Source organism: Magallana gigas, chromosome 6 (genome assembly GCF_963853765.1).
Source record: "Magallana gigas chromosome 6, xbMagGiga1.1, whole genome shotgun sequence".
Lineage (NCBI taxonomy): Eukaryota > Metazoa > Mollusca > Bivalvia > Ostreida > Ostreidae > Magallana > Magallana gigas.
Genome location: NC_088858.1, coordinates 27,429,473 through 27,456,663, shown reverse-complemented (window position 1 = coordinate 27,456,663; position 27,191 = coordinate 27,429,473). Strand labels below are relative to the sequence as shown.

Below are 27,191 nucleotides of genomic sequence, written 5' to 3'. Positions count from 1 at the left end.
AAAGATGATTTACCATTATCAACAGAAGAAAATGATCACCATTACCATCCTAGTACCAATACCAGCTCCTCGCCGGAACACCAACAAGAGGAATGGCGGGCTATCGCGTGCGTGTTAGATCGTTTGTTCTTCATCTTCTATATGATTATTTCCCCAGTTGTTACTATGAATTTCTTTGGCACCCTTGTTGATCAATAAATAATGATTGTGAAGAACCCAACGTATTTGGAACCCGTTGGAAACCCATAATCCCAACTAAGTGGAGGTTTAACTTTCTGAACCTATTAAGTATTAACCCATTTTAACTTGATTGGACTGAATTGATGAGTGTCCACTCCAAAATTACTTTTATAAAACTAATGATGGGAATTTCAAACTTGATACAACTGACATAAAACCAAAGCTTTAACGAATGTCCATATCCCTTCAGTATAAGGACGGCCTAACCCATTTGATTACATTCTAGCTCTGGTACAAAAATTACCGGTAGATGTGTAACTTGTGGGCATGACATTTTTCAAAAGGCTATGTATTCATATTTTAGTTACTCCCTCTACAAGAGCTCCAGTGACTTCAAACGTTTTACAAAAAAAAACATCCTGCGCACTATACACATGTATCATATAGTGACTTTAAAAAATAAAACCAACAAGAAAAGAAAGTATTTACATGTAGCTGAAAATAACAGCTAATCTTATTGCACAAAGAAAACATTTCAAAAACAATCATAACAACAACAGGTATCAATAACAACAATAAAACAACTAGATCATGTGTCTGTTATGTCGCCGTCTTCTGCAGTGGAATTAATGGAGGCGATGTTTGGGGCCGCCATCTTGTGATCGTCTCTAAAGAAAATATAAACGGAAAATATATAACAGTGTTACGTCATGTCCTGTGATAGTGGGTTTAATCAAAGAATTAAACATACAAAAAGATTGGTTTCATAGACTTTATTTTACCTATATATAAAGGTTGATTATTGAACTTTTCAGATATGATGTGATCAGATGATTAAGAACAAATCTTGCTGGATGCATCAAAAACGTAAAACTTTAATATTAATGAACAACATATATAATTAAAAACAACATCCATGCTATTATATGGGGCTAGATAAAATGCAAATAGCAAACAAAAGGCCCATGGGGCCACATCGCTCACCTGAGCAACAATGGCTTTATACGGGTGTACAAAGGATATTGTGCCATATGGCCCGTCGGTAGAAAAACAAAAAAAGAATACCATAAAATCAACTGTATCCAAATTTTACACTTATTTTCCTACACTTAATCTTTGACATTGTATCTTTATGAAATACCATTTTTACAAAAAATAAGATCCTATGCAAGATATAAAACTAAATTTTTGGTATGGGTACACTGTCAACTCCAATTCCCTTTATTTTAGTTATGTCCCCCTCACTTTATAAAACGATTAAATTATATATATATATATATATATATATATATATATATATATATATATATATATATATATATATATATATATATATATATATATATATATATATATATAGGTACATATTCATCTTCAACTACATTGTACTAGCTAATTATTGTATTTTATTTTTAAAAAATCCTACATGTGAAAGAAGAAAATTGTACCTCAAGGCGCTCAAATTAAAAACATTCAAAAATTTTATTGGTCTCCGCATTATAAACGATTGTTGTTTACCAGGCGTGAACTCGTGCGACGTTTTATAACTTTACTCACTTGATCGATGAATACACTAGAATGAAAAATATTATCATGTGATATGTTAAAGAGCTATTTTATGTATAATCAATGCATAGGCGTCAGAACTGGATGGAGGGACCCCCCCCCCCCCCCCCCCACACACACACTTTTTTGGCAAAGTTAGACATAGCCGTATTCAAAATCTTTTTTTCTTTTTTGCTTGTCAAGATTTCTGATAAGGTCTAGCCCTCCCCCCCTCCCCCTCCCCCACCCCTCTGAATGAGCCTCAGACTGCAATGTATTGACAGGCATATCGCTCTTTTTTACTAAGGCCATCCTTTATTTTCATCTTTATTCAAAATCAACATTAACAAATGGCTACAAATCAAGATGATTTTCCGCTGTAATTTTTTTCTTAAGAATAGCGATAATACATTTATCCCCGTAACAGTAATGTTTTAAACTGTTTTAAAGAGGTCGTTTTTATTTAATTGTGTTTGAAAAACCAACAAAGTTGGTGTAAATTCATCGTATAAGGAGGGGGATCCAAAGTTGTTATAGCATATCATCCTTTTAATTTTTCTGTACAAGTATTTAACGTTTAATGAGACATTTCTAGTGATAAATCGAAATTTCAGTGTCGATCGTAGAATTATAAGCAAAATACAGTACTCACAATTCTGCTTGGTTTGAGTCAGTTTTTTGTTCACAAGAGTTAATTACATTCAACTTAAGATTTTTAAAACTTGGTATTTCCCATTCAGAATGAACAAAAGCATGGCCTCAGTTCTGTGAGCAAAGCTCTGTATCTTGCTTATAATTCGAAACTTGACACAGCTGAATATGGTTTGTAAAGAGAAAATTGTAAACAACTAAAACAGAAGAAACATGCACTAAAACAAAGAAAGGGCAGAATTTATTTTTCATAATATATATATAACTATATATTTCTAGCAGCAAAAACAATCTCCGTTTAGACTGAAATTGCACAGCATTTTAACAAAGCACGTTGCATTATAATCAACCATTACGTAGCAATCGTACCGAATTACCAATAGAATGTATAGTACTAGTATTTAAAATATAATATGTTGTCAGTGCATCAGATTTTGCTTATATTGTTTAACTGTCTGATTTACTGAAGTCTTTATTTGATTCGATACGTAAAAGTTCCAAAATGCAGGCGATATTTCCCCTCAAGTTAAAAAGCATAAACAGTCTGCGACAAATCCCGGGAGTCCGATGCCCGGGGCCTGGTAAAAATGAAAGAGGGCATGTGAAACTTACACACTCGCAAGCCCGATGGGCATGTAAACTTTCAATCTCCAATAGATACTTTATTTACGTTCGTCGCCATTTTTTATAACATCGATTCGTTCAATAAATTAACTAATATGAATAAATCTTCGTACAACTTAACTTAATTCGAATCATACAAAGGTGGCAGGGGATAGTTTTTTTGGTCGAGGAAATGTGAGGCAGATAGTGCTCATATATGAGATTTAATTTTTCAGTGGGTTTTTCAATTTGCTAAAAATGGTTTGCATGCAGGGGACACATGGTCCCGACTCTTGAGAATTTTTAAACATTTCAGAATAAAACAAGTACAACTTACATATAACACTATAAAGAATAGCCAGGGACGGTCTCAAAATTTTCTGAAAAATTGCCCTTTTTTCACATTTTCACGGGTCCAGAACCACGCTCCAGTCCCAGGCAACTGCCATAAACTACCATAGGATTGGTAGCTTAATGTATACCCATGCAAATAATCACCAATTGATGGGGGGTCAATCACCTTCTTTTCGAGTGACATTTCGTGTTCTGAACCCACCCTACTTTTCAAGCACAAAACCGAAAGTGAAAATTTTGGCCACAGTTTCGCATTTTCATTCCATTTCTGATGAAAAGTGCTACCAGTATTAAAGTGTCATATATCAATGAAATTGACATGAGCTCCTCTATCCACAAAATGAATGCAATAAATATTCTACCAATTTATACCCCTCAAATAACCAGCCAAACCCCAGGTTCTCCCTTTATTTCAAAATTTTGACCGGGTCTTTCCTGCGAAACTATCCCCTGCCACCTTTAACTTTTAGAGTTTGTTTCTCTCTAACCAAAACACTTTAAATTCAGAAAGTTCATGCAATTCTGAGTAAAACTCTCCAAATTTGGTCTGATTTCATTGAAAAATAAAAGAGTTATGGCTGTTTAAGTATTACCCCCTTTCCCGGCTGAATCACCTTAACCTGTTTCTGTAAGGTTTTCAAGATATATCATGACTTCTTTCAATCCAAAAGACATTTTTTCTTTTAAAATCAGTTATAAAAAGAAACCTTTATCCAAATCTGATGTAAAAACATTGAAATATTCACATTTAGTAACAACATCTAGGAGAATTCAACTCATATGTATCACCTATCCCCCTGCAAATGGGAATAAGAAAAAACACACTATTATTCCTTGCAATCAACCTTTTTGTTTCTAAATGGTATTAACAGGTTTAAAAACTCCATTGGGACATAAAAGCAACTTATTTGGAACACAAAACCTTCACTTTCATCTCTTCATAAGGGACAGGTACCTAGAAAATGGCAATCAGGCATCTTACCCGAGGAGTCATTTCCCAAATATGCTGAACGGATGATGATGAAACCTAATTTCTCTGTTTATTCTTTAACCAATAGTAAAAGATCTAGATTTATGGGTTAAAAAGATTGAAATACATGTTTTACATACAAAGAAATACCAAATTTGAACATCATGACCACACCCCCATCATGAGGTGGGAATACAGGCAAATGACAAATGGTTAAAAAATGCACACAAATTCAATTTTTCTTGATATATTTTCAATAAAGAAGAAACCAGACATATGTGTTTTGTTTTAAATGGGAGCAATTTTATGTACCTATGAGATATTATCAAGAGAAATGTGAAATAAAGGCTATTTTTTGGTTTTCGGTGAAGAAAAATGAAGGGTTGGGGTGCTTTTTTGACAATCAGACATTTTAAAATTGTTTATAATGACTTAAAATGCAAATATTAACTATTAAAAATTACATGTAATTACATGTAATTTACATGTAGCACATGTAAAACATATATTTAGCCATAAAATCTACTTTTTGTCTGTTTTAGCTCGAGAAAGAACAATACTTAGCAATTTCTTATCAAAACTAAGGGTTTAAAACTTCATTAAACTGCATGGCTATCAATTAATTTCAAGAAAATTTAAAGAAAAATGGTACAATATCATTCAGTTAATCCAAATTCAACCCTGCAACTTATACCAATAAGAATAATATGCCTATAAAGGGTTTTAAAATAAGGACAAACCCAAAACGCTAAAAAGTTGCACTTTTTCTTAGGACCACCCCCTGTTACATTTTGGCCCCTAAATCTCATCACAGGGTTGATCAATCATAAAAATTCAGCCAGTTTCCCATTTTACACACATTGAACATCTTTTCTGTTCCCATATTGTTTAACTCCAAGCCTAGTAAAAATTTGACATTTTCTTGAAGGTGGCAGGGGATAGTTTTTTTGGTCGAGGAAATGTGAGGCAGATAGTGCTCATATATGAGATTTAATTTTTCAGTGGGTTTTTCAATTTGCTAAAAATGGTTTGCATGCAGGGGACACATGGTCCCGACTCTTGAGAATTTTTAAACATTTCAGAATAAAACAAGTACAACTTACATATAACACTATAAAGAATAGCCAGGGACGGTCTCAAAATTTTCTGAAAAATTGCCCTTTTTTCACATTTTCACGGGTCCAGAACCACGCTCCAGTCCCAGGCAACTGCCATAAACTACCATAGGATTGGTAGCTTAATGTATACCCATGCAAATAATCACCAATTGATGGGGGGTCAATCACCTTCTTTTCGAGTGACATTTCGTGTTCTGAACCCACCCTACTTTTCAAGCACAAAACCGAAAGTGAAAATTTTGGCCACAGTTTCGCATTTTCATTCCATTTCTGATGAAAAGTGCTACCAGTATTAAAGTGTCATATATCAATGAAATTGACATGAGCTCCTCTATCCACAAAATGAATGCAATAAATATTCTACCAATTTATACCCCTCAAATAACCAGCCAAACCCCAGGTTCTCCCTTTATTTCAAAATTTTGACCGGGTCTTTCCTGCGAAACTATCCCCTGCCACCTTTAACTTTTAGAGTTTGTTTCTCTCTAACCAAAACACTTTAAATTCAGAAAGTTCATGCAATTCTGAGTAAAACTTTCCAAATTTGGTCTGATTTCATTGAAAAATAAAAGAGTTATGGCTGTTTAAGTATTACCCCCTTTCCCGGCTGAATCACCTTAACCTGTTTCTGTAAGGTTTTCAAGATATATCATGACTTCTTTCAATCCAAAAGACATTTTTTCTTTTAAAATCAGTTATAAAAAGAAACCTTTATCCAAATCTGATGTAAAAACATTGAAATATTCACATTTAGTAACAACATCTAGGAGAATTCAACTCATATGTATCACCTATCCCCCTGCAAATGGGAATAAGAAAAAACACACTATTATTCCTTGCAATCAACCTTTTTGTTTCTAAATGGTATTAACAGGTTTAAAAACTCCATTGGGACATAAAAGCAACTTATTTGGAACACAAAACCTTCACTTTCATCTCTTCATAAGGGACAGGTACCTAGAAAATGGCAATCAGGCATCTTACCCGAGGAGTCATTTCCCAAATATGCTGAACGGATGATGATGAAACCTAATTTCTCTGTTTATTCTTTAACCAATAGTAAAAGATCTAGATTTATGGGTTAAAAAGATTGAAATACATGTTTTACATACAAAGAAATACCAAATTTGAACATCATGACCACACCCCCATCATGAGGTGGGAATACAGGCAAATGACAAATGGTTAAAAAATGCACACAAATTCAATTTTTCTTGATATATTTTCAATAAAGAAGAAACCAGACATATGTGTTTTGTTTTAAATGGGAGCAATTTTATGTACCTATGAGATATTATCAAGAGAAATGTGAAATAAAGGCTATTTTTTGGTTTTCGGTGAAGAAAAATGAAGGGTTGGGGTGCTTTTTTGACAATCAGACATTTTAAAATTGTTTATAATGACTTAAAATGCAAATATTAACTATTAAAAATTACATGTAATTACATGTAATTTACATGTAGCACATGTAAAACATATATTTAGCCATAAAATCTACTTTTTGTCTGTTTTAGCTCGAGAAAGAACAATACTTAGCAATTTCTTATCAAAACTAAGGGTTTAAAACTTCATTAAACTGCATGGCTATCAATTAATTTCAAGAAAATTTAAAGAAAAATGGTACAATATCATTCAGTTAATCCAAATTCAACCCTGCAACTTATACCAATAAGAATAATATGCCTATAAAGGGTTTTAAAATAAGGACAAACCCAAAACGCTAAAAAGTTGCACTTTTTCTTAGGACCACCCCCTGTTACATTTTGGCCCCTAAATCTCATCACAGGGTTGATCAATCATAAAAATTCAGCCAGTTTCCCATTTTACACACATTGAACATCTTTTCTGTTCCCATATTGTTTAACTCCAAGCCTAGTAAAAATTTGACATTTTCTTGAAGGTGGCAGGGGATAGTTTTTTTGGTCGAGGAAATGTGAGGCAGATAGTGCTCATATATGAGATTTAATTTTTCAGTGGGTTTTTCAATTTGCTAAAAATGGTTTGCATGCAGGGGACACATGGTCCCGACTCTTGAGAATTTTTAAACATTTCAGAATAAAACAAGTACAACTTACATATAACACTATAAAGAATAGCCAGGGACGGTCTCAAAATTTTCTGAAAAATTGCCCTTTTTTCACATTTTCACGGGTCCAGAACCACGCTCCAGTCCCGAGCAACTGCCATAAACTACCATAGGATTGGTAGCTTAATGTATACCCATGCAAATAATCACCAATTGATGGGGGGTCAATCACCTTCTTTTCGAGTGACATTTCGTGTTCTGAACCCACCCTACTTTTCAAGCACAAAACCGAAAGTGAAAATTTTGGCCACAGTTTCGCATTTTCATTCCATTTCTGATGAAAAGTGCTACCAGTATTAAAGTGTCATATATCAATGAAATTGACATGAGCTCCTCTATCCACAAAATGAATGCAATAAATATTCTACCAATTTATACCCCTCAAATAACCAGCCAAACCCCAGGTTCTCCCTTTATTTCAAAATTTTGACTGGGTCTATCCTGCGAAACTATCCCCTGCCACCAAACGTTTGCAATACTCCACTGTCTTTGTCGGTGCGTCGATTTACCCAAATGGACCCAAATGGACCGTAAAATAACCGAAATGGACCCAAATGGAAACAAATGGACCCAAATGGAATCACAAATGGAAACAAATGGAAATTGAATGGCATAATCGTAGATTTTATTTAATAATTTCAATTACATGATGAATAATCAATAAATATAAATTCTAAAACGACATTTTCTTTTTCTTGTGTTGTTAATGATTTTTTATTGATATATGAATTTATATATAACTATTAATATAACTGTTGATATATAATCATATCGAAATATCTGATTCAACCATCATATGTGACATCAAATGTGACAAACCAAATACCACCGAATGTGACAAACCAAATAGTGACTTGTGAAAAATCATTATAATAATAAAAACACCAATTTATGACTTTTTTCATAAAAAAACTTATTAATAGAATTGTTCTTGAGTAAGATTGTTTGAGGTAACTGAGTCCGGGCCTTGGTAGAGCGTCGTGTTTAACACGATATGAACAGTTTCTAAATACAGTCTGATATTTCTGTTTGTACAACGATGTAGTTACAATGTTAATATATGATTTATTAATAGTAAAATGGTACCTATAAAAACTTATTAATGAAATTGTTTTAGAATAAGATTGTTTGAGGTAACTGAGTCCGGGCCCTGGTAGGGCGTCGTGTTTAACACGATAGGAACAGTTTCTAAATACAGTCTTATTTCTGTTTCTAAAACGATGTAGTTACAATGTTAATATATGATTTTATTAAAAATAATGATTGAAATTATTAAATAAAATCTTCAATTATGCCATTCTATTTCCATTTGTGATTCCATTTGGGTCCATTTGTTTCCATTTGGGTCCATTTGTGCTCCATTTGGGTCCATTTGGGTCATTTTACGTTCCATTTGGGTCCATTTGGGTAAATCGACGCACCCGTCTTCGTAGATATGAAAGCGTCTTTTAAACGTCGATGGCAACAAATGCCATGAGATCTCGCCATGATTCCTGGGCTGAAATATCTGACTTACATCTTTCTGTTGTTACAGGTTGAAATGGAAGGATAGACTGTCACTGAGCACTGGCGTCGGAAGCAAATTGGGGGGGGGGGGGGGGGGGGGGGGGGGGGGGGCCTAGACTGATCCTCAGAAATATTGAGAGCAAAGAACCTAATTCCCAAAATCATAACTTAGCAAAACAAGAGGCCCATGTGCCACATCGCTCACCTGAGGAACAATAAGTATGATAAAGTCAGCTTAATGGAGTCATAATACAAACAATCTGGACAATGAACAATAATACATGTAGATCCTGTATAAATAAAATCCATTTTCCCCCTGGATATTCTTATGTTTATAATCATTAGTCCCTTTTCTAACAGGATGATTTTGTAACGTGCAAGGGGGTCACTGCCTGTGATCCCCGCGGGCCCGTACCGGAGATAGACTGGGATAGCCCTGATTGCTGCCAATATTTACAAGAGCAGACTTTAATTACCGCTCCTGCACATATATAGGGACGTTACGCAGGCAGGAATGACCGCACACCTACGCAACTCAACAGGTACCAACGTTAACGCAAGCACGGAGTGCCGCACACTGCGCTAGAAAGGCCAGAACACCAGCAGGGATGACCACAAAATAGTGCTCATCCGCAACCACCACCATTACAAGCTGGGATGACCGCACTCTTGTATTAATGCGTTACAGGGCAGGGATGACCACATACTCTGTATCGTAGGTTAGAAAACACGAAATTAAAGAGAGCAGGGATGTCCACACCTTCAATCTATCCGAACCTGTTCAAGTTTAACCCCAAACAGTCGCTCAATATTACTCAATAGACACTATCCCTATATATGTGCCGGCCTAAAATAATTCATAGTATCTAAAAATTGGAAATAAAAAATAAACAAACTAATCCGTCCTAACCCAAAAATACTTATGCAGAACAACTTATATACATTGAATATTTTTTTATTGTATAAAAATAATCATCACAATAATTGGATAACAGTGGATGCATAAATTAAAATAATCAATAAATCAAGGGCAATAACTCAATACAGTAATACAAAAAGATTTTAATGAAAAAATAGCTGCCTGCTTCAATTTTATAGTCATATCACATGTTGAGTATTGCAGTTCTCAAAAAGATCCTTTACAATTGTTTGTCTATGGGATATTTAGCTACATCAAACTCTGAACCTTCTTGTGAGGCCAAAGAATTGTCCTGGAGCCAAAGTCTTAACAATTACAAAGAATCATCTTGCTGATAAGTTTCTGAGAAGAAGATTTTTAAATATTTACTCTATATATTCCTATGTAAAACTTCGACCCCCCCCCCCATTGTGCCCCACCCTACCCCCAGGGATCATGATTTTCACAACTTTGAATCTACACTGCCTGAGGATGCTTCCACACAAGTTTCAGCTTTCCTGGCTGATTAGTTTCTGAGAAGAAGATTTTTTAAAGATATACACTATATATTCCTATGTAAAACTTTAACACCCCCCCCCCAATGTGGCCTCACCCTACCCCCAGGGATCATGATTTTCACAACTTTGAATATACACTACCTAAGGATGTCTCCACACCAATTTCAGCTGTCCTGGCTGATAAGTTTCTGAGAAGAAGATTATATTCATATGTTAAACTTCGACCCCCCCCCTTGTGGCCCCACCTTCCCCCCGGGGGTCATGATTTTCACAACTTTGAATCTACACTACCTGAGGATGCTTCCACACATGTGTCAGCTTTCCTGGCCGATTAGTTTCTGAGAAGAAGATTTTTAAAGATATACTCTATATATTCATATGTTAAAATTCGACCCCCCATTGTGGCCCAAGCCTACCCCCGGGGTCATAATTTTCACAATTTTGTATCTATACTACCTGAGGATGCTTCCACACAAGTTTCAGCTTTCCTGATTCATGAGAAGAAGATTTTTGAAAATTTCTCGAAAATTTTTATAAATTCCAAAAGGGCGTGGTCCTTAATTTTCACAACTTTAAATCCCCTTAGGCTAAGGATTCTTTGTGCCAAGTTTGGTTGAAATTGGCCCAGTGGTTCTTGAGAAGATGTTGAAAATGTGAAAAGTTTACAGACAGACGGACAGACAGACGGACAACAGACAAAATGTGATCAGAATAGCTCACTTGAGCTTTCAGCTCAGGTGAGCTAAAAAGTAGGGGAGGGGGGGGGGGGGCTAAGCCCCCCTAGCCCCCCGGTTCTGACGCCTATGCTGAGAGTGACACAGAATCCGATGCTGATAGTGATAGTGATAACGAATTAACAGAGCTTGAAGTTGAAAGAGAACTAGAGAGAATATAAATACATAAATGCAGATATTACCTTTAAGAATAAAATGACTTTAATAAAACTTTTTCTGTGAGTTTTTTCTTTGGCATGTAAATTTTTGTTCGAGCTGGTACAATTCATTGATACATAAATTAAACCACTGAAAAAAAAATTTGGTAAAGACTGCATGAACGAAATTCAAAACAAAGTAGGCTAAGTCTGTCCACTTCTCAAAAGAGAATATGTAAAACCACTATCACAATTGAAAATGTCAACGCCTTTAACCTCAATTCACTTCACGAAATCGACACACATATGTTAGCATGTTTCAAGTATCCCTTCGCACGTAAACTGTTGCACAACAAGCAAATACATCTCTGTCAGTTTAACCCGTTTGTCATGCGTCAACATTCAAACATGGCTGCTTTATCCACAAAGAACTTTCGTTTTCGATATGGAATACCGAATCCGAAGTAATTAACTGATTGACAGTGATTATTAGGGTCTTCCATTTCCGACGGAAGACCCTCTTGTTATTCTATTGTTTCTTTTCCTTATTATTATTTTATTTTTTATTTTTTTTCTGACTTTTTTTGAAGGCTATTTCTCGTGAACTATTCGACCGATTTGCATGAAATTTACAGGACACATTGAGCATCAAATATACTTGATGTTATAAAATTTCTGGCTTATGACGTCACTTCCGGTTCGAGATTTTGAGGATTTAGTGAATTTTTAAGGACCATTTTGTCCACGTAACTTCTCAAAAACTACTTGCGATAGAAACGTGAAACTTTCAGGGATAGTAGATGAATGTCTGTAGATGATCCTATTTATTTGATATTTTGAAAAATGCGCAAGGCAGCGAAGCTCGCCCGAGCTCAAAAATAGGCACCAATTTTTTTCACGAAATTTTCGCACATTTTCAGGCCTAGCTTTTAATGTGTAAATATTTTGTTAAGACATGTAAAGCAAAAGTTGTTCAGATTAACTAGGACTTGCGTTTGATTTCAAGAAAAAGGGGCTGGCCCCTCAAAATAGGGGCCAAAATGGCTCTTAAGTCTTTTTGCAATAACTCTTTACTGAAAAATAATTTGTTATCAATTATAGAACCAAAAATGTTCATTGTATATCTGTTTATTTATACAGTACCATGCCTAAGTCATATGTTACGTAATTAGGGGTTTCAAGGGGCCAGAAGTTCATTACTTTGATCTTAAATATCCAGAAAAGGAGAAATATTTTGATAAGCATTATAGAACAAAAAATGCTTAGAATAATGTTCCTAACAATATGCTACCTTAATAATTTTTGTTGGTGGCCCCAGTAAGGATTTTAAGGGTCGGCCCCTAAAACACAATTGTTCAGATATCTTTAGAACGGTCAACAATTTCTGAACACTTGTTGAGCAAAATGTGTTTATATTTACAAGACCTTTTATTTGATATCAAGGAATAAGGACTGGTCCCTCAAATAAAGGGCCAAGAGGGCTCTAAAGTCTTTTTATAATAACTCTTTACTGAAAAATAGTTTGTTATCAATTATAGAACCAAAAATGTTCATTGTACATCTGTTTATCTATATGGTACCATACCTATGACATATGATACGTATTTAGGGGTTTCAAGGGGCCAGATGTCTAAAAATTTGGTCATTAATATCTAGAAAAGGAGAACTATTTTGAAAAGCCTTGTAGAAGAAAAGTTGCTCAAAATAATGTTCTTAACGATATGGGGTCTAAAACTATTTTTTTGGTGGCCCTGGTAAGGAGTTTAAGGGTCGGCCCCTAAAACACAGTTGTTCGGATATATCTAGAACGGTTAACAATTCGTGAATACTTGTGTAACAAAATATGTTTATATTTACAAGACCTTTCATTTGATATCAAGAAAAAGGGGCCAGCCCCTCAAATAAGGGGCCAAAAGGGCTACAAAGTCTTTCATAATAACTTATTTTTAAAGCGATAATTAGTTATTAATCATAAAGCAGAGCTTATTATTCATAATTCAAAACTGAAATCCACTCTAAAATCGGACGATGCAATACAGAGATATAGGGGTTTAAAAATTGATTTTTCCGGAAATTTTGATTCCACATTCTTGGTTAAGAAAATAGTTTTATGTTCAGAGTTAAATTAACTCGTACCTAAAATTATTCGATAATTGTTAAATCGTACTTTTACAGATTCGGATTTGTATTTGCTAAGTCGTTCTTGAAATCGATAAGGTTTGTTAATTCGTACTTGGTATCATTCGGATTTTGTTAACTCGTACCAAGAATAATTCGAGTTTTTTGGTCTCAGTTTCTTATGTTTGTTAGTTTAAGAACCCTGCTTCTTACAGGAACTTCTAGCTTTACTTTCGACATTACCGGAAGACCCACTCGTTGCTTTGCAACGAGCTTTGCTCTAGTCTCTATTTTTATTTTTGTAAATTACTCAAATTTGAAACAGAATTCGCCGATAATTTTTGCAATTTATATTTTCCTTTCCATAACGATTATTTATGCAAAATTACGTTGAATTTGACTCAGTAGTTCTGAGAAGAAGATTTTTCAAAATGTACATCCCTTTTTCAACAGTTTCGAGGTTTTCTCCGTTTTAAATAAAGATCAGTCTTTCATTGAAATTGGTCCAGTGGTTTTAAAGAAGAAGTTCAAAATGTAAAAAGTTTACAGACGGACAGACGGACGACGGACAAAATGTGATCAGAATAGCTCACTTGAGCTTTCAGCTCAGGTGAGCTAAAAAGGAAGTCCACTTCTTTGCTTGGAATCGAACACAGTATTACCAATCAACTTAAAATCAGTCGACAGTCTACTTCGTCCTGCATCCATTCAAGATATGAAACCTAATTTTTGTTTTAAAAAATATTTACAATCTTAAAGAAGCAAGTTGTCGATCTGTCTCGCAATATTTACATTTTCCAGTGTCTATGTCTAAGATACATTGTAACACTACAAATCGATTTTGTAACGTATAGTCCAATATATTTCATCAATGATTTTTTCAATACTTAATTGTACAACTGCAGAAAAGAAGAAGGTACAGTTTCTTTCAACATTTGCCCTAAAATTCAAGTCGTTTAAATCTCATAAAAATACACATATACCATCTTGAACATGGTTGTATATAAAGTACTAGGTTATAAATACACTTTTATCTTGTTTCAAGAGATAGTTATGACTTAAACATTTTGGCATATTTCTTAGATTTGGTAAAAAATGATGAAAAATGGCACATTTTCTCATAGTTTTTTGAACAGGAAAATATGTCCGCAGCCTTCGCCCACAACAAAATTAATATATTTTAAGTGATTTCACATGATAAAGTTATTATGCAAGTTTCATAGTGGGCGACAGCTGCAGACATATTTTTCTATTAAAAAAACTACTTAGGAATTGGTGTCTTCTGCTCAGTTTGATGAAAATTACGGGAAAATGCACTGTTTGTGACGTCAGAATTAAACTTGAGGAAGTCTAATCGGTTAACTATATATAGATTCTTAATTTATGGGTATTCTTGTGTAAGTAAACCTTACATTTCAATTTCTTGTGATATCTTTAAAAATCACTCTAAAACAGGGCAAAATATGATTGAAACTGTACCTAGTTCTTATATAAAATTTATGTATTTAATACGGAATATTTACATCTACCGAGTATTATTCCCTCTATCTCTTATGGAAACTTATAGTTCATTCATAGCTCTATAGAAACAGCCAGACTGAAATCTTCGCGCCCCGTTTTTCAATTGATCAAAACCTACAGCAGCTGAAACTGACGAGGCACCGACAGGACTGAAATTGACACGTTCTATTGATCGATTGGTCAAACCTACAGCGACCTACGAAATATCTCGAACTGCACAAAATAATCATGATGATGTCAGACTCAAAGTCTCACAGAAGACGATTTGGCTGTTTCTTTTAGCTAACGTATTTACGTAAATTATCAGTAAATAAGTGAATTTTACTTACTTTTCGTAATCAATTTATCAATTAGTTAAAAGAAAGATGTTAATATAAACAATAAAATGCTTTTTTTGGTGATTCATGCGGGTTATGAAGGTTACATAAATCGCTTACGCGTGTTATGTATTTTTGCATTGATTAAAATCAACTCTCCTATGCAGTCACTCTGGCAAACCGAAAGTGAAACAGTGTTTGGACCTAAGCACAAATCATCACTGCTGACAAGTCTTAGTTCTTGAAAATGATTGAAAATTTCTATGTAATGTATGCTGTAGCATTGTTTTTCAAGGAAACTTGTCTATAAACACTTTGAAAATAGTCAGATTTTATATAATACGAACAATTTAGATATTTTTGTAGTCTCATGTATTCCTACGCCAGAGTTTAATATAGTCTCGTTTAACCAAACGCTCGGCTGTCTTCGTAAATCTCCGACAAACAAGAGAGGCTCTCTTGCTTGTCGAAAATTAACGGAGACAGCTGAGAGTCTGGTTGAACGAGACAAGAGTTCGATATCAATTGTGCTTGGATCAATACAATTTTAAGAATTATTTTGATTACTAATACATAGTTTGAAATCTATCTCTAAATATTACACAACATGATTCATATGGAGTTTCTTTAAATTCTTATCGGAAAAGTCTTATAAAAAGTCATATTACAAAAAAAGTGTGTAATTTAAATACAGACTAGAAACTAATTGCCACGCAAGATAAGTTGATTTTAAAATAAATGATAATCGATATAATCAACTCCTGTCAGTACTTCAGTCCTTTGATTTCTGCAATGTCGCTACCTTCATATCCCGAATGAATCATCAAAGAAAGCATTTTATTGTTTAAATCATTCTCTGAATATTATGGGGTGATAATTTCGGTGTGGCGTAATCAAATGTATCATAAAGCCCTTCGGGCTTTATTGGATTGGATCACCCCCTACCGTATTTTGATCACCTCATAATACTCAAAGAATGATTCCTTATTCCTGAATGTTTACTAGTAAACGCCTCTTAAGAAAATAACATTGGTTATGCCTACATGTTTGACCAGTTTGTTTAATATAATTTGTGCATTTGCAATATCATATCAGTTAGTGGTTCATATTAATCGTTTTTTAAAATCAAAATACGTTATAGCAACTTTGCTCTACTATGTAGATATTCAACAAGTCAAATGTTTATATTTATCACAAAATTAAGGAATGACACCACACAAAAAATGAAAACAAATAGCATACCTATGGTAACTTATATTCAGAGAGATAAATATTTAAACCTGCAAACTAAGCAATGTAAGAAAATTTAAACATGTAAATTCAAAACAGTATATCTTTTTTTTTCATTCCGCTACACCTATAGTAAAGAACAATTCAGTCAAACACATTCAGATAGAAAAGTTAGTTTGTCTGTATTTCACCTTGTTTTTCAATTACATGTAATGAAAACTGAAAAACTGAAAACATCAAACTTTAAAACACATATAAGCCATTGTAAATAATTAAGAATTCAATCTCCGGGAAGATGAATCCATATAAACATGTAATATATACTTTTCATTCATTACTGATGTATATGAACAAAACATCAAACTGTGAATACATGTACATACAAACAGGCTGAACATAACATGAAAATTACTACGAGCCTCCCTATCCCCAATATCAACATAAGAATATATATACATGAACCCTATTGCATTTGTTACATCTGATTGCACATCTGGAACACATGGCCAATGTAAAGTATTTCTTTCCATATCTTAGGTTTTTTTTCATGCATTTTTTGTTTGTGGTAGTGCATTCTCCTTTACAACAAATGTTACTCTTTAATGTGGAAAATTACATTTTTTTGGCCGGTAATATTTTATTGTAATTGAGTAACAATGGCGATGTAAGAATGTATGTCATTACAGGTCAAGTGAAAGCTGTGCAACAAAATATTTCAAATCTTGACACAGTTAGAAGCTAATACAGGTAACCAAAGAGAAATATCTCGATTTACAAGTCATTTTCAGCTTTAATTAAAGTGTGCAAGTCAAAAAGTTATATTCAGCAAACTTCTCTGCTGATCGAGGGAGAACATGAATACAAATATGTTAAATTTACAGAATCACTTATTTTTACACCACCAGGTTTACACATATTTCACTGATTTTTACTAAATTTTACTTGAAGTGACTTCTTCATGTTAATTACACACACAAGAACATTGATTTTTATAACTGTATTAAATGCAGGGATGCTGCACATAATCTACACACAAAGTATTGAACTCAACACATCAATACATAAGTGGGGACGGTTAGGACATGCACAAACATGCTTGTCTCTTACAACTGGTTGTCTGACTTAGAAGTGGCCATTTCTTTAACATTCCTGGACACAGACACCTCAATATCATCCCGTGCAGTTTTGTGTTTGGTAGATTGGGCTTTTTTCTGGAGTCTGTGGTTTCAATTACTCAAACATTAATTAATCCAGAGTGAGTCAGACCGTTTCAAATCTATGTGCTAATTCATAATGATATGTGAAGCAGAAATTTAAAGGATTTTCCCAAATATGATTACCAGGGTATCTCCATTTTGCATTTTTTGAATTGGTATCAGTATTTGGTATACCTAAATAAATGTATATATTAAGGGTTTTTTTGTAATTTGCAGATGATAAAATAGTCAGTATGCTTTATATTTTTGAATTTTATAAAGATCTGTTTGTGCACTGAATCATTAAAACTGGTACTCACTTTCTATCTTCCTCATAATCGATCTGTTGCTTCATAAACATGGCATTCTTCATCAATTCTTGAATATTTTGGAAGTGTACACTGCTCTTGTGGAGGCTTTTGACAGCACTGATAAAAATGAATTATACAATAATAGTATGACATGTATTACATTTACATGTATAGTACCCTAGTAATATAGAAAACAATACACTGTAACAATACATAGAGGATTCTTTACTTACTGTGTGGCATATTCAGTGTCAAAACTTGCACCTTGAACTTTCTGCTGAGTCTCAATCACTTCATGCTGACAAAAGATGGGGTTTTCTTTTTAGAAAAAGTGAATGTGGAGGCGTTGAACATTTTTGAGATATATAGTGATTACAGATACCAACTACATGTATCAAACACATACTGTAAACCAATTTTTATTTGTGGCGACTTTAACTGCCAATAAACTGGTTCGCGACAACTAATGTTCGCAACAAAGCCTTATCCAGACCTGTATTGTTATAAAAACTATAGAGAAAGGTTTGGTTTACAGTACACTGTGTACATTTTATCAAATTCATGCTACATTTGTGTGTCATTGTGTCAAACAAATACATTTTAAGAGATTGAAGACTACTTGCATATTTACAAATAAACAATACTGCAACAATTAATTGATTAATGAAGGTGACCCATATATTATATGTTATTTCACTGTGTTTTTAAGTACCGGGGTACAGGTTTTATTGACTTATCAAATTTTAAATTACCGTAGTAAAAAAAGTTTTTTAATACCTATTGTCAGATCAATAAGAAAACCATATCCTAATATTTACTAAAATATTTACTAAATATACCTTTTGCTCCACAAGCTGTGGTAAAGATTTTCTCACATGTTCCTGGATGCGGAAAAAAGCTAAAGAAGGTTCATTTGCTACAATATTCATACTCTCAGATAGTCTTTCAGCAACTACAGAAAAAACAAGAACAAAAATATATGGTTATTATCTACATACATATTGCTTTGTTGAAGAAGATTGCTCCCCATGACCCCATCAGATATCTACTTTCATCTTCAATGAAAAATTTGATGTTTATTATTGCATATTGCTAATCAAACATTATGATGTGTGCAAAACTTTTCAAAAAGGTCTAGAGGATTTTTAAATAAACATAGTCCTGGATACTTGGTAAGACAACTCTGAACTATATTTATAATAAAAATTATCATATTGAAGGAATTATTAGAGGGCGAAGCTCTCCCTATGCATAATTTAATTCTGTTTGTAACGCGACATTTGATTGAATAAAAAATTTTAGTGAAATTTGTATAACCTGGTTTGCATATCACAAGACACGTCACAATGCACCAACATAAAAAATGTACTAATACGCTTGACGTAACGTTTGAATTTTGAACAGATTAATATCATATTTAAAAGTGAAACGCGCTCAATTGTACAGTAAATTACAGAAAATTAAATTACTATAAAAATATGGACTCAATGTAGGTCAATATGCATTTATAATGACCCAGGATGACAGTATTGACCGAAGATACATGGTCGATATCCTCCATGTATCTGAGGTCAATATCTGTCATCCTGGGTCATTATAAATGCATATTGACCGTACATTGAGTCCATATTTATTATATAATTTCCCAAATTATTAGTACAATGTATATCTCAAAACTACTTTAGTTTTAATTTTATGACAAATATTTAAATGTACAATATGTATATATAAACCCATTTAAAATGACAAAAACGTGATAGTCCACAAACTTTTTGGACAACCCTCGTACATCCTAAAAATGTTGCTTAATAAAGACTTTAAAATGTTTTGCAAGTTGTTTAATTATACCTGCACTTTCTAAAGAAAGTTCGGGTATGTTGTTGTTACTCTGTTCCGTCTGTCCGTCCTTCCGTCCATCTGTCACGTTTTACTTTCTCAAACTGCTCTTACATCTTATAAACCAGCAAACTGAACTCTTGGAGATTGATTGGGGGTATCATGTTGTTTTGTAAAAAAGTTTCAATAATTCTCTGGTAGTCCTGGGGGTCAAATAATTAGTAAAAAAAGACGTTTTTTCACAAAAAACCTTCTTCCTCGAACTCCTCCTACATTTTCAACTGTAGACAAATCATCTCTTGGAATATGTTTTAGGGTATCCTATAGATGCGCAATAAGGTTTCGGAATTTTTAAAATTTTGTCCTGGGGGTCATTTAATGGCTGAAAAATGACGTTTTTTGGCAAAAAAACTGGTTTCAAAAACGTCTTTTTATTTTAGCAGTAACCAAATGATCTTGTAGAATATGATTGGGGGTGTCATATTGAAGTGTGATCAGGTTCCAGAATTTTTTTTTGTATTAAGGGGTTCATTGGGCAACATAAAATGACATTTTTTTGCAAAAATGGATGGTTCCCAGAACTCCTCTTACAACTTTTGGAGTAGCTACGTCATCTATTGGGATATAATTGGGGCTGTCCTATAGATTTTAAAAATTTTAATTTCATCCAGGGAGTTAAATAGTAGCAGAAAATTGACGTTTATCACTCACAAAAAAACCATAGATGCCAGAACTCCTCTTACCGGGTATGATTTAATGGATAGACACATCATATCTTGGGATAAGATAGGGACTGTTCTATAGATGTGTAGTAAGGTTTTAAAAATTTAAATTTCATCCAGGGAGTCAAATAGTAGCAGAAAATTGATGTTTATCACTCAAAAAAAAACATAGATCCTAGAACTCCTCTTATGATTTAATGGATTGACACATCGTATCTTGGGATATGATAGGGACTGTTCTATAGATGTGCATTACCGTTTTAAAAATCAAATTTTAACCCTGAGGCCCATTACCTACATACCGTTTGATGCCCTTTAAGGATCAAGAATATATATGGTTAAGGGGTAGGACCATTTTCGAGATATTTGTGCACTTCCTGTTCGAGGGGGGTCACGACCACCCTCGGGGCCCGTGACCTACATACCGTTTGATGCCCCTTGACACAAGGAACAAGAATATATATGGTTTAAGGGTGGGGATCTCAACTGTTTTGAAGATATTAAGGGACTTGCTGTTCGAGGAGGGTCAGGACCACCCACAGGGCCCATGACCTACATAACATTTGATGCCCCTTGATATAAGGAACAAGAATATATATGGTTTAGGGGTCATGATTATAACAGTTTCTGATATGGTAATTTTTAATTCCAGGGGTGGGGGGAGGGGGTGGGGTGGGGGGGGGGGGGGTGGGATGACCCCAGGGGTCAGATCTAATAAATGCTATATATTGCCAGTAACAGTCAATATATGATTATATGATTATGAAAACCCTATATCATTATCTTTGTCCGTTTTCAAGTTATCATTTACAATAGAGTCTACGATTCTTCCCATAAGGTTCAATGATAGACCCCACACCCTTTTGACCCCCCCCCCCCCCCCCCCCCATGAAAAGTGGTTGTCTAACCCCAAATGAGAAAAATCAATCTAGGGTGCACAACTAGATATGCAGGCCTATTGTATCCTAGAGTTTTGTACAATTCATCCATCTCTGAGAAACAAGTTCAGAGCGGGAAAGAAGAAAATGAAGAGGAATAATAATACATGTTATAAGAACCGTGCAAAAACAATAAGTCTCCAAATTTTATTTGGGAGACTTAATAATACGGATTAAATAGAGATAGGATCTTCAAACATCAATAATTTAAAGATACATGTAATTGACAATTTCTGTTTTTAAGGGGGTCAGGATGACCCCTTAGGGTCATGACTTACATACCATAATGATCTGATGCACCATGACCAAAGTAGGAATAATATCTTTGGATTAAGATGAGAATCTCAATGGTTTTTATGGTATTTGATAATTTTAGGAAGAGCACTTGGGATCATGACCTACATACCATCTGAAATGCCTTGAACAAAGAAACAATAACATATGTACATGATAAATGATTCAATTTAAGAACTCAGATACAGATATATCATATATGTTTTGTAATACTTCCTATGTACACGTATATATACTATTTATGTTCATGACTGAAGTATGCTCTTATTTTAAATTACATCAAAAAATTGTCAAATATATGACTTGGAACCCCCACCCCCAAAAAAACTCAAATATTAACTGCCCCCCCCCCCTCCCCCTGAAAAATTTTCTGGATCCGAGCATGTATTCCTCCTCCAACTATAGATAAAATGAAATTAAAAAACTTGCATTTATTTATGCTTAAAATGAAAATAACCTTACATTTACACTTTTCTTCATTGTCGAATAATCCATTTAAATAAAAATGTAATTTGGGGTCTAAAAAGTTTTATAAACTGGTAAAAAATGTTATTCTTAAAAATAATCACATTACACCTTGCATAATTGACAAATGATCTATTGAGATGTCATCAGAAGTCATATTTCTACCAGGGATGGGGTAATTGAAAAAAGTATTTGTAATTGAGTGTAATTCATTACATTTTTCAAAGTAATTGAAAGTAATTGGTAATTGAGTCTGTCTTCAATTACAAGTAATTGAATGTATTTAAATACATTAAAAAAATATTGTGTATTTTCAATTACTTTTCAATTACATCTCAATTACTTTTTCCAACTTTAAAATATAAAAAAGGTGTCTTATAATGATAAATAGATTTTATACATGTTTGGTATGGACTTTTGTTTATACAATAATTAAATGTCCCATGTTTCATATGTTTATACAGCATGACACACTGCCCATGGCAATAGGTAAATATTGTAATTGCAAGTAATTGATAAAATTGTCAATGTATTTGAATGTAATTAATTACTTTTCAAAGTAATTGACCCCAACTCTGATTTCTACCTTGGGATCAATACCGTAACTAATATTTAATAACAATAAATGATTCAAATTATAAATGTTTATACTCCACAACCCCCCCCCCCCAAATCAAACCTGGTTCTAAAGATTCAGTCTTCTTACATTCTTATATGTGTCCAGTAGCAAATTTTAAATCATTTCTTGATTGCTTTTTCTCTCCTAATGCACATTAACATTTTTGAAATTGCTTAATTTAATTTTTGAGATTTATAAACAAAATGTTATATGCATGTGTATTCGCCTATTTGGGGCAATTGTATAAAGTCTCCTAAACAAAGCAGTGTCAATATTAGGCTAGGAATTACCCACATGGATCAAACACTACATATGAATAAGATAAAATATTTTTTTTATTTCTAGTTCTGGAATGTCAGGGTGTCTCCAAGGGGGCATAACCTATATTATACAATTTTATGCGCAATGACACAAAGAGCAAGAATAAATTATAGCGAGGCGAGCTCTAAGAACCAGTGTGCACGGGAAAAAGTACGAGCTAAACCTACAGTACATCAAACAAAATTTTTTGTCTACGTCCCATAATGCTCTCTAATGTTTTCACCCGTGGTGCTATGCCAAAAATGGCCGTCTTTTAACTCGTAATTTACGGTGACTTAAAGTTTGAAGACACGTTTTGAGTACCGCATATGCTTTGGCGAGACTCAAAAGATTTGTTACATGCTTCCATACCTTCGTATTGAGTCGAGAAACATAAACAAAGAAGAACAAAGTCATGGATGACGTCACAGTGCACTCGCGCTATATTTCCCGCGATAAATTTAGAGGTGGATCAAACATCTGTAATGAGTGTATTGGCTATTTCAGTATAGTCTGCGATACCTGCCTCATTGACATATGATTTGTTTTTAATCTTTTTTTAATATAGATATTTTATATATATATACGAGCAAGAGCCATACTTTACTGTCATATCGATCCATTTTTAAATTAAATAATTGTGCATGCATGTACAGTAACGTTAAGCAGGTAAGTATAAGAGAAGGGAGGAAATAAACAATAGTACATTTTGAACTAAATAAAAAGGAATAAAATAAAAAAAAGTAAACAGTTAAAATAACTATGTAGATATTGCATATAGTCAGACCATTAAATTTAAAAGTGGGAAATTACACACCAACAAACAGGTACCGCTCTCTCTCTCTCTCTCTCTCTCTTTCTCTCTGTAGGGGGTTGCGCTGTATGTATCATAACCATTGAAATTAGTACCTTTGGCATACTTATTGCAGAGCAATACTCTCTCAAAAATTCTTTGATGTTCGTTGATACCTAAATAAAACTATAAGTTGACAATGATGCAAGGTACAGTATGTGTAATTCTTGCTGCGCTCGCCAGAACGGTAGCACCGTAAAACATACTATGGTTTAGAAATGAGGATCTCAAAAGTTATCAAAATTTACAGTGTATCATCATTTCCATTTCATAAGGGGGGGGGGGAGGGAGGGAGAGGGTCTTTCTTTTCTTTTCTCCGAAATTTCTACTGTCATTACTGAACATATAGAGAGAGAAAGTACAGAGTTATCTTTTCTTAGGCGAAGAGATTGGGTTTCTGCAGCAGACAGCGGTTTTAATGGAATAAAAACGCTTTTTACCGAGTTTATTAGGAATATTTGAGTGTGAACGTGTTTTTTGACAACATTTGCAACATTGTGTGCAAGGATTTGCGTAACTTTTGTGAAGCAAGTTGTTTTTTGACATTGTTTACAAATCGTGTCCTACTTTCGATTCTTCCCTTGTGTATTATTATATATATGTCATTGAGTGTAGAGCGGATACGATGCCCCTGTGTAGAAACTGTCATTTTTCAATGTGTATTAAAAATTTAACATATCTTCAGAAAGTCACACTAGTTGTTTTACAAATCAAGTCTAAATATATGAACATCTATGCACCTTTTTTTACTTTGAGCTCCATTTCTTCGTCCTGAGCTTCCCGAAATAAACTGCTTGTAGTCATCATGTTATATCGAATATCACCACCTACAAAAATACAAACATAATGTACATTGCTCATGTATGGTTTAAATATTACATAACGTCACACTCATAACTACCCTGCATCCTTCTCTCTGTTGGGTAAGAATAACTTATACCACTATCCATTCAAAAACATTGTTAACTGGTTAATCAATAACTTTAAGAATATCAAATCGGAAGTCAGATATTGAATAGTAAAATTAAAACAGTCTAAATCTACTGCAAATCCGAATTGCGTTCAAGGTCGGTCCTACTAAACAGAGAACTCTAAACATGCTAAAGAACTCTAGAGAATCCTAGAGAACTCTGGGATTTTTTCATTTAAAAGGGCTAATAAATGCTTTATTATGCACGTATCTGTTCAGTAACATGTTATACTACATACATAAACTCATTAAAGTTGATTTTAAACTAATTAAAGACAAATTCCAGAAGGAAATCTAGTCGGCGTTATCGTCAAACTCCGATCCCGATCTAATGTCATTTAGACATTGTTTCTATATATACAGGTTACCTCAAGCCATTGGTATAATAATGCACGTAAAAACACAACATAATATATATTGAGCTATCACATCTCAATGATCATATTCTGTTGTTATAGATATAACAACTTACGTACGTTATTATCATTGTAAAGAAAAAATGTATCTTGCTTTTAACTGTTAACGAATGACTCTTAAATTTCATTTGATCATTAAAAATGTATTCCTAAAGCATATTGTAAATAATTAAAACAGAAATATAGAATTTGACCACAATCGTGAACATGCCCCTTTAATTTTTCAATTTATGCATTATTTTTAAACCCTTTATATCACTTAATTAATATTTACAATTTCTAGTGTCATAGTGGATCTCGGATATTTTTTCGATTGTCCATTTATAAATGCATATTCATGGAGAAGAGTTGTTTTATTACACTCAGTCGTAAAACTATCAAGATTTGAAGTTGGCGACAAGCAAAAAGTCAGTATCTTAATTAAAATCATAACAAATCACAAACGGAGAATAAAGACACTAACGCTACAAATTATAAAATATAATTGACCTTAAATAAAATCCATAATAAGAATTACATTAAATGTTGAAAGAATTTAAAAAAGAGTAAACTGCTCGGGATCGAGATCCTTTGAATAATTTAGCCTCCCCCAACTTGATGTTTTGCGTGAAATAATTAATATTTACTTAAATCCAAATATTTTAAATATATATTTCGACTAAAATACAACTTTTTTTATCATATAAAATGCAAAAATGGGTTCTAAATACTTTAAATATGAGAAAATCCCCAGAGTTCTCTAAAGTTCTCTAGAGTTCTCTGTTTAGTAGTACCCGTTCAAGATTCCATAATAACACAAAACAAGAAAAAATCTGACTGATGGAGAGGAGGTAATAAATGTTATGTAATTTCCCGATTTAATATGTTTTACGGTGCGACCGTTGGGGCGAGCACAGCATGTGATCAAACATGAATTATAATAAATCAATAAAATATAATTTACAACGTAAAATTTGAAGGCAAAAAAATAATACATACCTATTTTTCAGTAAATTTTCATTATTCATGGTTTATAAGATTTGTTATAATTTATTTATTTATATGTAGAACAGTAGTTTAATCTCAGATACAATGTTGTTAAATAATAAAGATTTTAATATATAAATATTCATTGCACAGTATCTCCTCTTTTAAAGTGATTGTAACGTCAGTTCATTCCCCTTTTTTTGCAGTACCAGTAGACATTTTTTCTTAAACTTTACATATAAAACTTGACTCATCATAGAGCTCCCCCCCCCCCCCCCCCCATGCTAAAAAAATATTTCATTTTTGTCAATTTATACAAAGAAAATCGACTTACCATGGATTTGCCCCCTCCACTTTTTAAAAAAAAATAATGTTTAATTTTTTTTTTTAATTTACGCTTAAAAATATGTGCTTATCATGTTAAAAGAACATGGTGTTGCCTGAAATAAATGGAAGTGAAAATAAAAAAACCATTGAACCGCTAAAGAGCTGAAGGATTAGTATTTTCATTATTTTTTTTTCTTTTTGCTTGCAAAGATTTTTTGGGTGAGGCTGCCATCCACCCACCCACCCACCCCCTTTTAAAAAAGGCGCTGCTACATATACGTTTCAGGAAATTACTGTAATTAAAGTGAATAAAATAAATGTGAGCATTCATCCAAATGAGTGCAATTTACAACTGTTTCCTGTATCTGAAGAAATGTCCTTATTCGTCAGCTGTTCTTTAGCTTAGCCTTTGCGAGATTTTGAGAGGATTTTGGTCATTTCAGCAGATTTACAATATCTTCGGTTAGAGCAATTTCCCCTTATCAGTGCTTA

At 33.5% G+C, this 27,191-nt stretch overlaps 1 protein-coding gene across 7 annotated transcripts; it reads right to left on the bottom strand.

Moving 5' to 3' along the window:
- Positions 1-657: 657 nt before the first annotated feature.
- Positions 658-25,256, bottom strand: LOC105332052 (BLOC-1-related complex subunit 8). 7 transcript variants are annotated; one of them, XM_066088439.1, is made up of 8 exons: positions 24,919-25,088; positions 24,761-24,847; positions 18,833-18,945; positions 18,227-18,291; positions 18,003-18,110; positions 1,738-1,753; positions 1,165-1,218; positions 658-848 (listed from the first exon to the last, which is right to left on the bottom strand). In XM_066088439.1, exons 1-8 carry the CDS (start codon positions 24,968-24,970, stop codon positions 807-809), a joined length of 537 nt encoding a protein of 178 aa, XP_065944511.1. In that variant the 5' UTR covers positions 24,971-25,088; the 3' UTR covers positions 658-806. The 7 variants fall into 7 exon arrangements, with proteins under 7 accessions (XP_065944511.1, XP_065944509.1, XP_065944510.1 ...); XM_066088437.1 differs by lacking the exons at positions 1,165-1,218; positions 1,738-1,753; positions 24,919-25,088 and adding exons at positions 17,594-17,704; positions 25,230-25,256; XM_066088438.1 differs by lacking the exon at positions 1,738-1,753 and having other exon boundaries at positions 24,919-25,089.
- Positions 25,257-27,191: the final 1,935 nt, after the last annotated feature.

What these genes read in the sequence shown, in the direction of transcription:
- LOC105332052 (XM_066088436.1), bottom strand. Translation starts at nt 24,970, where the DNA reads ATGGATAGTGGTATAAGTTATTCTTACCCAACAGAGAGAAGGATGCAG. An exon ending in AGAGAGAAGGATGCAGGGTA is followed by an intron (nt 24,848 to 24,918) that starts GTTATGAGTGTG and finishes GTATTTTTGTAG; the next exon opens with GTGGTGATATTCGATATAAC. An exon ending in GGAGCTCAAAGTAAAAAAAG is followed by an intron (nt 18,946 to 24,760) that starts GTGCATAGATGT and finishes TTTTTTCTGTAG; the next exon opens with TTGCTGAAAGACTATCTGAG.